At 38.2% G+C, this 12,987-nt stretch overlaps 2 protein-coding genes across 6 annotated transcripts in view; one reads left to right on the top strand and one right to left on the bottom strand.

Moving 5' to 3' along the window:
• LOC137983719 (uncharacterized) overlaps window positions 1-3,978 on the top strand; it is a 6,307-nt gene extending 2,329 nt beyond the window's left edge. Inside the window, exon 2 of one of the 2 annotated variants that reach the window (XM_068830894.1) lies at window positions 3,696-3,978. In XM_068830894.1, the coding sequence (XP_068686995.1) occupies window positions 3,696-3,845 (150 nt within the window). In that variant the 3' untranslated portion in view covers window positions 3,846-3,978. Of the gene's footprint in view, window positions 1-1,007; window positions 1,191-3,695 lie in introns of those variants that run through there. The other variant, XM_068830895.1, reaches the window with a different exon arrangement.
• A 3,404-nt stretch (window positions 3,979-7,382) lies between these two features.
• The window catches only part of LOC137983717 (phospholipid-transporting ATPase IF-like), a 73,239-nt gene continuing 67,634 nt past the window's right edge, over window positions 7,383-12,987 (bottom strand). For 2 of the 4 annotated variants that reach the window (XM_068830890.1, XM_068830889.1), the window contains one exon: window positions 7,383-7,669. In XM_068830890.1, the coding sequence (XP_068686991.1) occupies window positions 7,526-7,669 (144 nt within the window). In that variant the 3' untranslated portion in view covers window positions 7,383-7,525. Of the gene's footprint in view, window positions 7,670-11,910; window positions 12,598-12,987 lie in introns of those variants that run through there. The other 2 variants (XM_068830893.1, XM_068830892.1) reach the window with 2 other exon arrangements.

Here is a 12,987-nt window from a genome sequence, read left to right as displayed (position 1 = left end):
GACGAGCGGAAGTCTTTGTTCTAGCGGAAGTCTGTCTTCCGAGACGTCCGCATGCAGGCCAACCTCGGTCTGATGTTTGAAAGAAAAGCAAAGATTTCATGTAATGGCGGACGATGTGGACTTAACGTTTGTCGATGACTGCATGCGGACGTCTCGGAAGACAGACTCGCTCGTCTAAAAATAACTTTCGTGGAAATGACATATCCCGGCCAACGCCCCGAGCCTCCCTCTCTGTCCTCTCATTTTCTCTTGGTTAATTACAACAGTATCTACCCCGTCCTAAGCAATAGTCTAATCTTTATGTAAATCCTCTTCACATACACTTAAAAAATGCAAAAGAAAGCGGCGGCAAGTTTGTAATAACCATGCACTGCTAGGCTCCTTACTGTCTACATCAGAATAGATAGTGAGAAGTGTAGCCAATCAGAGAAGAATAGATAGAATACCGGTAGATCTACACTAAAACTCAATAAAAAACACGGAGAACACTGTTCAATTTCTTATGGAAAATTCGGGGAAAAATAAGAAAACAACTTGTCGAGTAAAAGGGACTGAAAAGTTGGGTCAAATCCAAGGGAATTGAGACTCAGTTCGAGTTAGCGGGGGAGTTCGAGTTATCCGAGTTTGAGTTCCCGTTATTCCACTGTACTTCACATAAACCTTTTTATTTCAAAATCTTTCAATATCACTCCAAAGCCGGCCTTTGCCTGCTTTGGCGAACACAAAAAAAGCCATTGACGTAATCTATTGTATATACAAAATACACAATGAAGCATTCTCAGTGGTTGCTATGCATAGCAAAGAATTGTGATTGGTCCTGGAAAATCATGCCACTATCAATCTTGACTGTAGCGTCGCTTTTTGTGGAATGAAAACTTACGGCAAAAGCAGAATTGAACTGCGAAATCTGCAAATCTTAAAGAAAATGCTGGAAAAGTCAAGTGAGTTTTTGTCGTCACAGTACCCCTATGAGCTGAAAAACCTGGACGTTGCCTTGAATGTTGCAGGAGCTGAAAAAATACGCTCAGAAAACTTCCGGTTGCCGTTAATCTTGAGGCCTCTCGATTCAAGTTTTAAATGAAAGGAGCGTTAGTGACAGTGGAAATTTGTGTCCTCTGTGGTTGCCATTTGTGATTCTCAAATCACTTTGAAATGGTGTTGGAGACACCTTTTAGCTGTGATACAGTTGGCCGTGATCTGCAGTGAGTTGTTAGCCCTGAAATGGACTGGAGCATTTGCATGGAAAAGCAAGTTTGTGCTTATTTTAACTGATTTTAAGAAATTTCATTCCTGACATAAATCTGTGAACAATTATTTTGAGACTGAGAATAGTTGAATTTTTTGAATAAATTAATGTCATAAACACTTTGTTCATTGGATTTGTTAAATTCAAGATAAAGTATTAGTAATAGTTCTTGGCTTCCAAGACCAATTTTATGTTTGATTTTATAGTGACACTCAACTGCCAACTAAGGCTATTCTAGTATTTTTTCTGTCATTTTCTTAAAAGAAACCGCTTTATCTTCCTTTTTCCTGCTTCTCGTGTCTGTTCAATGCCTCAAAAAGACCTTTTAAACCTTATCTTTTGCCCATTCACACAAACTATTTATTTATCTTAATTCTTAAAACTTTTCACCATTTTAAAACACAGAGGGAAAAACTTTGTAACAATGACATCAATCGTGCGTCTATCCTCTAATAGATACAAACTGGCGTCCACCACTTTGCGTTCTCCAAGTGTCCGTTAAGAGGATAGATAAAGTTTAAATGACCAGTAGATTTATACTAAAACAATTAGATTATTCGTTCTTGATTTCTGTGTGATAGTTGATGAGGGCGCAGCCCAAGTCAACTTTTGCATGATAGAAATCTCTTGAAACTCTAAACTTTGATCAAGCATGTTTGAAATCCATGAACTAACTTCATTTATAATAATTTGAAGAGCTTTGAGAGCAATTTGCAATGCTTCAAGCAACAATGGGGAAGGCTTCTTTGTGGAGAAGCTGCATATCAGGAATGGAGAGCTAGATGTGAGGTGGAGGTACAGAAAAAACAAAAAGCTGCAAAAAAATCTTGAGGGCTCCTTTCATCTTATGTTTTCATTGGGTTGTTGTTCTAAAATTTGACCCTTCTGTCTAGTTATTTTATCAAACCAATGGATATAGGGCTGGTTATGACCATAGAGAGCTCAAACAAAAGACTGGTTTTGATTGATTGAAATTCATTTGGACCTGAAATTTTGAAGCTGCATGAAGCAACTGGGAAGGCAAAGGGAACATTTATTTACATACAATAATCATTTTCACAGTATCACATGCTCAATTTTGCGTAAAGTTTGCAGTAAAATCGGTCAGATAAGCAAAAAGGAGGTGTTCCCTATTAAATCGGTTCTCACATAATGTAATATGCTGTCATTTTTGATGCTTTTGCACAGAATGTTTGTTGTACTGCTGATTTCCAAAAAAGCTCTGTGAGTCCAACAATGTTGTTTTTTTTTCTAATTCTACAAATGTAGTAATTCTCAAGGATTCATCTTTGACTTTTTCTAAATCTGAAAAAGAAATAAATGTTGGCACTGCTGGGGCGGATCCAGGATTTGACGAAGGGGGGTTCGGATAAACGCCCGCCGAAGGCGGTAGCCCCTAGGGGAGTCCGGGGGCATGCTCCCCCGGAAAATTTTTAACTGTAGGACCTCTGTGATGCGATTTCCAGCGTTTTCAGGGGCAATTTGAAGTGGTTTAATTGCTCTAAAGTCACCTCCAGACAACTTCAAATGAAATCTGGCAGTAAGGAGTTTGCTTGATCCAGATTTCAAGCCACGAAGACTTCACCTTAAAGATGATGCCATACCAACTATTTTCAACTTTAAAAGCGTGGAATCTGGCAAAAATATACCAGAAAAGAAGCCACACCGAAGATCATTGTAGTCCGCTGAGTAAGCAGTTCCTCATCTATTCGTTCAGCATTTGCGAAAAGCAGAAATTTAGAGGTAGGCATGATCCATGGTGTTTAGCATGTCTAGGAATATATTGAACATTTTCCCCTCTTTAATATCTATTGGGTCTTTGACTAAGTTTGCTAGCGTTCGGAAGATCTTTAATGTCCATCCAGAACGGTCCATAGCTAACCTCGTCTTCGCTGTAAAGCGGTACAAAGCATCCTAAAAACACTTACCTGTAAGAGTCTGGCAATAATTCAAAAGCGTATTTGTTCAACACCTGACTTGCAGAGTCTTACGCTTTGGCTTTGTACTGAATTTGTAAGCACATGTTTGATTTAATGCTCCACCATTACATGTACTCACGTTCAAAACTGACAGGCAGGTCATAAAAAGCGTGTCATAGAAAAGCTGGATCGAGGATCAATGAAGTGAGACTCACTGAATATATTCAAGAATGCAGTGTGCGTGAATGTAGCTATGAACTATGCAAAGCATGAGTGTGATGGTATGAAAGCCCAAAACTCCCAAGCTGCATGCTAAATTAGTCACGTACACACGCTCTGTATTTTTAAGATCCTTCCTTGATCCAGTTCTCTCAACATTTTAAACTTGTAGATATTAACTACAGTGTAGTATCCAGTGTTCAAGTAGACAAAATCATGTGGACATCAGAACTTGCAACCTATTGCTAACAGATTTGTAATAAATCTTGTCTTTATAAACACGCGAATAATAAGGATTTTTTTTTCCATAGGTTACATCAGGACTCTGTGTGATGAGCTTCTACTATGAAGACAGTTCCCGTCGTACCATGCAGCAAAAAGGGATCTCCAACCAATGTTGCAGGCTGTCCCTAAACCCCTCACAAGTAAACATCGCAGACAAGAAAAGGAGGCAGCTGTAACACTGCATCAATCCAGATTTAACAAAGTAGCATGACTACCTCCAAGTGACACAAGTTGCCAATCTTCAGTGGGCATATTCAGAACTCTTATATCTACCACTTTCACTAGGGAAGCGGTCTCTAATTTTCTTTACCACACATGATGGAATTGCGTTAATTTCCTATACGAATAAGATAATCCTCCATTTTCAGAAATCTACATGGTGGAGAGCATTTTTAATAACCTTCGTTTTCGGTTACTGAGAACGCCGTATTCGTGTGAACGGGAGGCAAACGCGTAGGAAAAAGTCTCCGTTTTTTGAGAATATCCGGATACGTGTGAACGGGGTGTTAGAAGATGTTGATACACAACAACACAAATAGCAAGGCTTCAAAATTTTGTAGCGGCATATTTTACTTTCTTTTTATTTCAATCAAGAACTAGCCTACCGATTCCCTACTGATAAATATACACTTATTTTGTAGAAAAATTCACTTTTGTCCAGAAACGCACCCAATACACCAATTTCCAAAATGGCCGCATTTAGATATTCTTTTGTTTTTGTTAAAATTAGACCTTGATGCCTCGTTCAAGGCAAAATATTCTTTTGAATTTTAAGATTAAGGGCTGATTTGAATAAAAACAAAAGAATATTTCAATGGCGACCATTTTGGAAAAAGATGTATTAGATGCAGGCCCCAATTTGGGAAAACCTTAAATAACAACGACTACAACCAGGTTTTCTGAGCCCGCGAGACTGAGCACCCCCAGCAAACTATTGTTTTAACGAAAACCGCTGGTCAGCAATCTGGTTCTGGTCATTGCTGTCTAAGGTCTTCCACAATTTTGACATCTAACACGAGGTGTCTACTTATTTCCAACAATAGGTGGTTTGCAACCAATCACATAAGATCACAACAATGCAATGTACAAATGCTGGGGCCCGTTTCTTGAAAGTCCCGAAAACTTTTCGGACACGAAAAGCCGTTTGTGAAACTGCCAACCGCTTGTTTTGGACAGCCGATCCAAGTTTGGACAGCTGATCCAAGTTTGACGACTTAAATCCTCTCCGTTCTTGAGATACAAAAGGTTTTGTGACACTCGAAAATGGCCCGTAAAGTTTAAGGACTTTCGAGAAACGGACTCCGAGACGGCAATGTCGTAACCTGAAAAACCACCTTTGAGGTAAGGGTAAAGACTAGCGCTATTTTTAGCTTAGGCTATCCTTACTTAGGGCGTAGCATTCGGGAGACACTTTGTGACGTTAATCGTGTGTATTCCGAGTCACGAATGATGTTGATGTCGGGGAGACGAGCAAGGGGACACTTCGTGACGCTTACTGAAATCATCGTGCATCTAATTAGGGTCCATAAGGTGAGACACTTCGTGACACATACCTTATTATAGGAAATGAACGCGAATCGTTAAGATTCGCGTTAATTTCAGTCGCGCTAATTATGTTGAGCGCTATTTTCCGTGACGTTAATAAAGTCAAGTTAAAATAAGGTACATTATTATGCCTGATAGGAATTGTTAATATACATCCATGACAGGTAAAAAACAATAAAATAAGGTAAAAGCTTTCTTTCTTTCTGTTAACCCCTAAATTCATTGGAATTTTGAGGGCTTAGTTTTGATCAGTGACTTTTTTGCATCCAGCGGTGAATAAATTTGTTCCAGTGGTCACCACCAACTGTGTCTTAATCGCGTTAATTTCCTTTATTGTGAAATACTACCTCCTCCTTCGCGTTAATTTTCTTTATTCGAAAGTAATTTTACATTGACTTCGCGTTAATTTAAGTCGCGTTAATTTCCAACACCTACAAGTGGAACATTTGGTAACACTTTGTTTAGGTAGAGAAAACTGCTGGGTTAGGTACTAAACTCTACGCCCGGTTCAAAAGCCGATATCCGCTAACCCCAGATTAAAAATAACCCAGGGTTTATTTCTCTACTCCCAAATGTTGTTCAACGCTGATATCCGGAAAACTTTATATCAGAAGAAGTCAATCTTGATAAACAAAAACAAGCAAACGAAACTTTAACCAAAAATTTAAAAACATAAAACAAAAGTTTAAGCTAAACCTGGATTACGTTAATCGACTTTTGAACAGCCGGGCCCAGGGGCGATTAGGGTTAAGCGCTGACTAAAAAACGAGCTTTCATAAATTGTTCTGGTGACACTCTCTTTCAACATAATTATTTTTAAACTTAGTAAAACATTAGTAAGATCGTTTGAGCCTTTATATAAACAAAACTAAGTGTCTCACCTTATTTTGGAGTCCCCTTTCTAGTCACAATCGTAGAAAATTGCCCAAATAACTTTATTTTTATTAGTCAGATAATAAATAAGCTTTAAATATAAATTAGAAAATGTCGTTAACGTGCAACTAAAGGCCTGGCCCCAGTTGTTCAAACGATGGATAGCCCTATCCACCGGATAAATCACTATCCAGTGAATAAACACTAGCAAAACCAATTGCGTTATCCAATGGATAGTGATTTATCCGGTCGATAGCGTTATCCATCCTTTGAACAACAGGGGCTTGGTCAAACAATAAATCATCGTTGTACGATCCAACATGTTGAAAATTACGGGGTGGCCAAATGATTTCAAACATACTTTCAACATGCTTGACCAAAGAGAAGACGCAGCGGTGTCTATGGTAACGACTTAATTTGTAGTCAAAATGGGTGTGCGAGCGTGTGACATGTTTATTGTTAGTTGAGACTGGCCAAACGAAAAAAAATCACACATCCAACATGAGAACAACAATATGTTGGAAGATGTTGGACAGTATCAAACATTTTGCAACATCATCCAACACGTTGAATAGTCATCAAACATGGTTGCAAGAATGAATTAGCTAAGTACGATGGCACAGGAGGGTCACAGTCCAGTTTTAATTTTGTGAGTCGTTCACTAGTCCTTTAACAGGTCACAGGTCACAGGTCATTGCTTTACCAATACGGAGTACTATCCTAAACATTCATAAAAGCTAACCTTAGGCCTAAAAGCTTTTGTTTCGGCCTAATTAGGCTTAAGGTTAGCTTTTATGAATGTTTAGGATACTTTCTGTATTGGTAAAACAATGACCTGTGACCTATGAGAGAACTGGTGACGACTCACAAAATTATAACTGGACTTTGAATAAAATTAAAACTGGACTGTGCAAAATTAAAACTGGACTGTGACCCTCCTGGGCTATCGTAAGGTAAGAGTGTTGATCCATCACTTTGCGGTCTTTCCTCAGGGCAGTCACAAATGGATTTATTTCAAGATACACTTTGCGCGCGAAACAAACAAAGGGCCGCCAACTTTAACCAATCAGAAGAAGCCATGTCACGCGTGACTGTCTCTGCCATGTTTTTTCAGGGACATGACAACTGATTTTCGCGGGAACGGGTATTCTAAAAATAGACTCATTTGTGACTGTGCTGGGGAGCCCACCAATGTCATAACACTCTTATCTAATATTTCCCCTTCGTCGATCATATTCAGTCGATCATATTCACTATGCAACGAGCAAACACAAATTGTAGAAATTAGCCAGTCACAGTCACTGGCTCCGTTATGGTGATTCACTGCTCAAGTTTTGAGCACCGAGTTCAACGCTTTCTTCAGGAAGCGCCATAAAGTGACCTCGGAGGAAAAAAAAAAGCTGAAACTAAAGTAAAGATAAATTGCATGACAACAAAATTAACGTAATACTCTAGTTAGTGTGACAGTACTTCCATAGTCACAGTCCAACATAACGACGGAATCACGCGTTTTGTTGCTGCTCATGTCACTGCAATGTGATACCATGCTTTTCTTGTGCTTGCTTGAAGGAGTCCATTCAGCCTAGTCACGGGAATACAAATTGTTAGTGAATTCAGTCAGACGTGACTCATTAACAAAGGCAACATTTACCGAGTTTACACGTAACGTTTCAAAGTTTCCCAGTTATCCATGGGGTATCATGGACATGATTTGACCAATCACAAATCAAGGCCATCCAAATTAGACCAGGTTAATCAGCAAAGTCAGGGGTAAGCTAGTTGCAAGGGCCAAACTTGCACATACAAGCACGTCAGGGGCGGATCTAGGATAAATAATGATCGGTTTCCAAAACAACGAGAAGTTTCTAGGAGGGTCCGGGTGCATGCTCCCTATGGGATTTTATGAATTTTAACTCTCAAAAGTCCCCTTTCCCGTGTTTCTGACCGGTTTCCGTAAAACGGTGGAAAGAGGTATGGATCGGCCCCTGCCCGTGACGTGAAAAAACCTTCCCGAGTTATCCATGTTCATTATTGGGTAAAAAGACCGTGATTTGATCACAGAGGGTACAAATTTTACAAAAAAAATGTATTAAATTACCGTTCTTTGTGTTGGAAAATAATCAAACACCATGTAAATTATTGTTTTCGCTTTCTAGTCTTTTATCTTCGCAACGCCAAAATATCACATGGTCGTTTAAAATCGAAATTTGATGTAAACCAAATTAATAGTGCAAAACAAGAGGGAACTCTGGTCCTTCTTTATACGTTAACGTCCATTTCAGCATTTGATCATCTTTACCCGAGAAAGGAAATAGATTTTGGTCGATTGTCACGTCACCTTGAAAGCGAACCTGCACAGCTGTAAAATTTTGTTCTTCAATTCCCGGCAAAATGCATCAACATGTTATATCGGCCTGTGCGATTTCAACAGGTCACCCAATAGTGGTGAGTTGTCAAAGGCACGTCACACTTTATCGCATCAATGGAATCCAGGGAAAAACTTAATTGATAATGATGCTTTGAACAGAAGCAAACAAGACTGGATGCTGAAATGAAATTTGCGTTTGTTAGCATTTGCAAAGGCCAGCTTTGTACAGGGTAATCAATCTTAGATACAGTTTGCGAACTTCTGCGACGACTCTTAATGTATCTTAATGCTATCGATGTTGTGGTACTTTTATAGCATGTGCAAAAAGCATCACCATGTACAAATTAATTTCGGAATTCATCATTGCGCGTATTTCTTGACTACAAAACAAAGATTTTGGAAATTTTTCAGAAGAATGAACCCCGTAAACATGTCACGGGTGCGATAGCGTTAGATCATCACATTTCATAATTTATTATGTACTTAACAGAATACAGTGTTTCTGATTGGGCAATGAAGAGTACATAAATACGTTAGAGAGTGCAATACGGAAGTTGCTACGGAAACACAGCGATGGAGCAACTTTTATAATTAAGTGAAATCGTAAATGGTTTGAACCCAGGAGTCATATCATCATTATAAGTGAAGTACGATCATCCGGGTAAGTGTAGTCCTGAGAAGGACTGTTTGAGATGACATTGACTGACGTTTCGACAACCTGAGCGGAAGTTATCTTCAGAGTCAAGTGAGTAACTTTTGTCGTGTATAGAGCGAGTTTCAATCGAGTGTCGTAAAACGAAAACCAAAGTAATTACTTTGGCCAATCAAAAAGGACACAGACGATCCAGTAAACCAATCAAAACTTGAAGTAATTACACGCAGCCGACACAAAGAGCGGGAAAATGTGCACGCACGGGCCACGATTGGTTTTGCTTTCACGTCTGATTGGTTGAGAAAATAGCGCGAGAACTTTGAACCAATCACTTAGTGAAGTCATGCAAAAGAACAGAAATTCGCTAATTACTTTCCAAACTCAATTGAAAACCGCTCTATGATAAATAAACAACCGTATAAACTTGCTTGTGCATTTTGTGACTTATGCGGGTCACCCGTGATATTTTGAAAGTTCTCAAACTGCACTAATTTTGAGAACTTTCGAAACATCACTCGCGCCCATAAATTACGAAATGGTCGGGTGTTCATACGATTTCCCATACTAAAAGCATGGAATTGTTTGCCCCGATAAACAGATGTCGAGGAATGCACAAATAAGCGAATTTTATGCCTTTCACAGCCTTCAATATTTGGAATTATCATTATAAACTATACTCCACATTCGAATCACACCGCGTTTCGTTCATGTTGAGTATTTTAACTGTCCAAAAAATGTTTTAGACAAAATGTCTCTAGCTGTATTTCGTTGTGGTCACGTGATATACCATATGTAGTCAGTTGCCTTGTCCATGTAGCCTCATTTCCAAAGCGAGGCCAAGTGCGAATTCTTCCTTCTAAAAATTAAGTTTTTTTTAAATAATTATGAAGATTAACGAATTATCTCTCAGTAAACTATCCCCGGAATTAACTTTACGATCTTCGATCAAGAGAAGACAGGTATTGGTACTTTTATGAGTAACATGGACTTGATTAGAAACAGAGAGTAAATCTATCACCTCAACACACTTTTCCACTTTATTTATTCTCCGAAATCGTCCCAAATACATCATGTTGTTTTCAAAACCTTTAGATTGAAATTTCACTTTTTATTGGCTTTTTAAGACGGGAAAAGTGGACATACTTTTGATCCACATTCGAGCAATGAAGGGGAATGGGTTCGATACTGGGTTGACGTCAAAAAATTAATTTGAGAACGGCGATTTTGTAATCAAAAGGTTCTAAAAACAATACGATGTATTTGGGACAAGTTTGGAGAATAAATAAGGTGAAAAAGTGTTGAGGTGATAGGCACTTTAACTCTGAAAACCCTTATTTATTGAAAAAAGTCATTTAACAAACGCGATCAAGTAGAGAGAAGAGATGGTGCAGTGGTTAGAACTCTCGCCTCTCGGCATCACATGTTGGTGGAGTTTGTTGGTTGTCTGCTCTGTTCCGAGAGGTTTTTCTCCGGGTACTCCGGTATTCCCCCTCTCCTCAAAAACCAACCTATACAATTTAATAAGTTGATTGATTTCTGTATAATCTTTAATCTTTAATCTTTAATAAGTATACTCCTAAAACAGAATAACTATACTAGGAGTTTTAAAACAAAAGCTGAATATATAAATAGTTGTAAGATATATGTACATATAAACATGCAATAAAATTTGCCTATTAGAATTAAACAATTTAAAATAATAAAGTAAAAATAAAGTAATCTACATGCTTGAAATTATGGCCTTGAATTCATCTAATGAATTAGGAATTAAAACTGAAGGTAAACTGTTCCAGGTTCTTATAGTTCTAGGGTAAAAAGAATATTTATAAGTATCATTTAGTGTCGCAAGTTGGCAAAATGGTGTGCAATTAAGAAGTCTAGAGGTTCTTGTATTACAAGATACTTCAGGTGGCAAGGTGTCGCTAATAGACCATATTCGTATTCTCAGTATTAGACTGGAACTAGCTTGCAATGGAGGCTAATGCGGGGGAACTTTTCAAATGCAAATACAGTTAACAATTATTAACCGAACGTGAGGTGAATATCGGTGAATAAAAACCGAGACGAAGTCGAGGTTGTTATTCACCGATATTCACCGAGTCTGAGGTGAATAATTGTTTTAGTATAATTATCTTTAAGAAAATAACGACATTTTTTAATTTTCAAGACATGTCTCGATGTTACGAACATCATCGTCAGTTACAGAATATTTGAAAAACCGTTAGGACTATATAACAACTAGGAAAACCGATAGGACTATATAACAACTAGGCGAGACAAGCATAATTAATTATGATTAAGTGACAAGAAAATTATGCATGTTTCGCCTAGTTGTTATAAAGTCCTAACGGTTTTTCAAATATTCTGTAACTGACGATGATGTTCGTAACATCGAAACATGTCTTGGAAATTAAAAAATGTCGTAATTTTCTTAAAGATAACGACTGGCTTTCTGCTGTCTCGATCTTTCAGTATAATTACATCGATGATTATTTGAAAAATACGCATTTTCTTTAAAAAAAAAAGCCGCTTAGATGATTATCGCGTAATAATCACCTCAAGGGTAACCAATCAGCGCAGAGAAATTTCAATAATGACCGATATAATTTTTCTAATTTAATATATTCCCCCGCATTAGCCTCCATTGCAAGCTAGTTCCAGTCCAATACAGAGAATACGAATATGGTCCATTAGTGCCCCTGTCTGATTGGCCGAAAGTTCGCGCGACAAATGGCGTGTGCGTAACGCCGATCAAAGTGTAGTCCTTCAAAAACGCCAAAAAAGCCCAATGGCTGAGAAAAGATGTCTTTTAAGTGTTTATTCAGTTCTTTCAATCAAGTTCTAAAAAACTATTTACAATTTGAGTATTTGTAAGAACTACAGCCTCGTGGTATGTGTCTAAAAGGCAAAACAGTTTGCGAAGGTCAAATTAAGTTTGGACATTTTAACATAAAGTTAATGTTCATGACACCAAATATTTTTTCATTCCATTGGTCAAAACAATCTTCTTTCTATTAGTATGAAGGGAACTGACCACACAGAGCCAGGTGTGTATGAAAAAAAACTTAATAAAACTGACCATACTCTGAAACCTAATTCTCATAACACCGATAAAAACTTGAAATTTAAGTTTGGGTTACTTGGAATTGTCATTTGCCAATGCGATTGGAATAAAGAGATGTAAAGATATACACCGAGAGTGACTTGCATAACGTGAGCACAGCGTGACCTAGCTATTATACAATAGGCTTGAAATAGAAAACCCAAAATGGATAGCGTGACTACAGTGTGACCTAACTATTGTACAACCTGTTTAAATAAGAAACCCGAGATGTCTAAGGTGAGTACGGCATGACCTAACAAGGTTATGAACATGGTTTGAATAATGCGTGACAAGGCATCGCTGTGCATGAACGAGAGCGAGGGCTTCCAAAGTATGCCATATGTAAGACTACAACCATGTGTCCCGCCAAGGACTGCCCCCTTCTTCCTACAAAGAAAGGGAGAGAAAGTAATGAGATTTAACAGCAAAATTAAAGAATTAAGAACAGATAAAGCAAGAGAATTGAGCTGAATAATAACGGCGAGTATTGAAAAAAGATGTGAAAAGCATAAAGGTGCCAGGGTATGTTTTAGTGATTGGAAAAGTCAAAGGCAGTGGATTAGTTTACGAGATTAAAAAATCTTGCGACTAATCGGAGCAAAGAAATGCCGGGTTTGAAAGATGGCGCCTGTTTCTTTAAAGATACTTGGGCGCCTCAGGAGAGCAGATGGTTTACTAGACGTGCCAAAAGATATTAGACAGAATTAACTACCAGAGTTTAATTTTAAGTGCCATATATACCCATGTAATTCCCCTGAGCATTAGCCCTAGTTATGA

The sequence above is a fragment of the Montipora foliosa genome, chromosome 13 (assembly GCF_036669935.1).
Source record: "Montipora foliosa isolate CH-2021 chromosome 13, ASM3666993v2, whole genome shotgun sequence".
NCBI lineage: Eukaryota > Metazoa > Cnidaria > Anthozoa > Scleractinia > Acroporidae > Montipora > Montipora foliosa.
The sequence above is the reverse complement of the archived record's forward strand: the minus strand, read 5'-3'. Positions and strand labels throughout refer to the sequence as shown.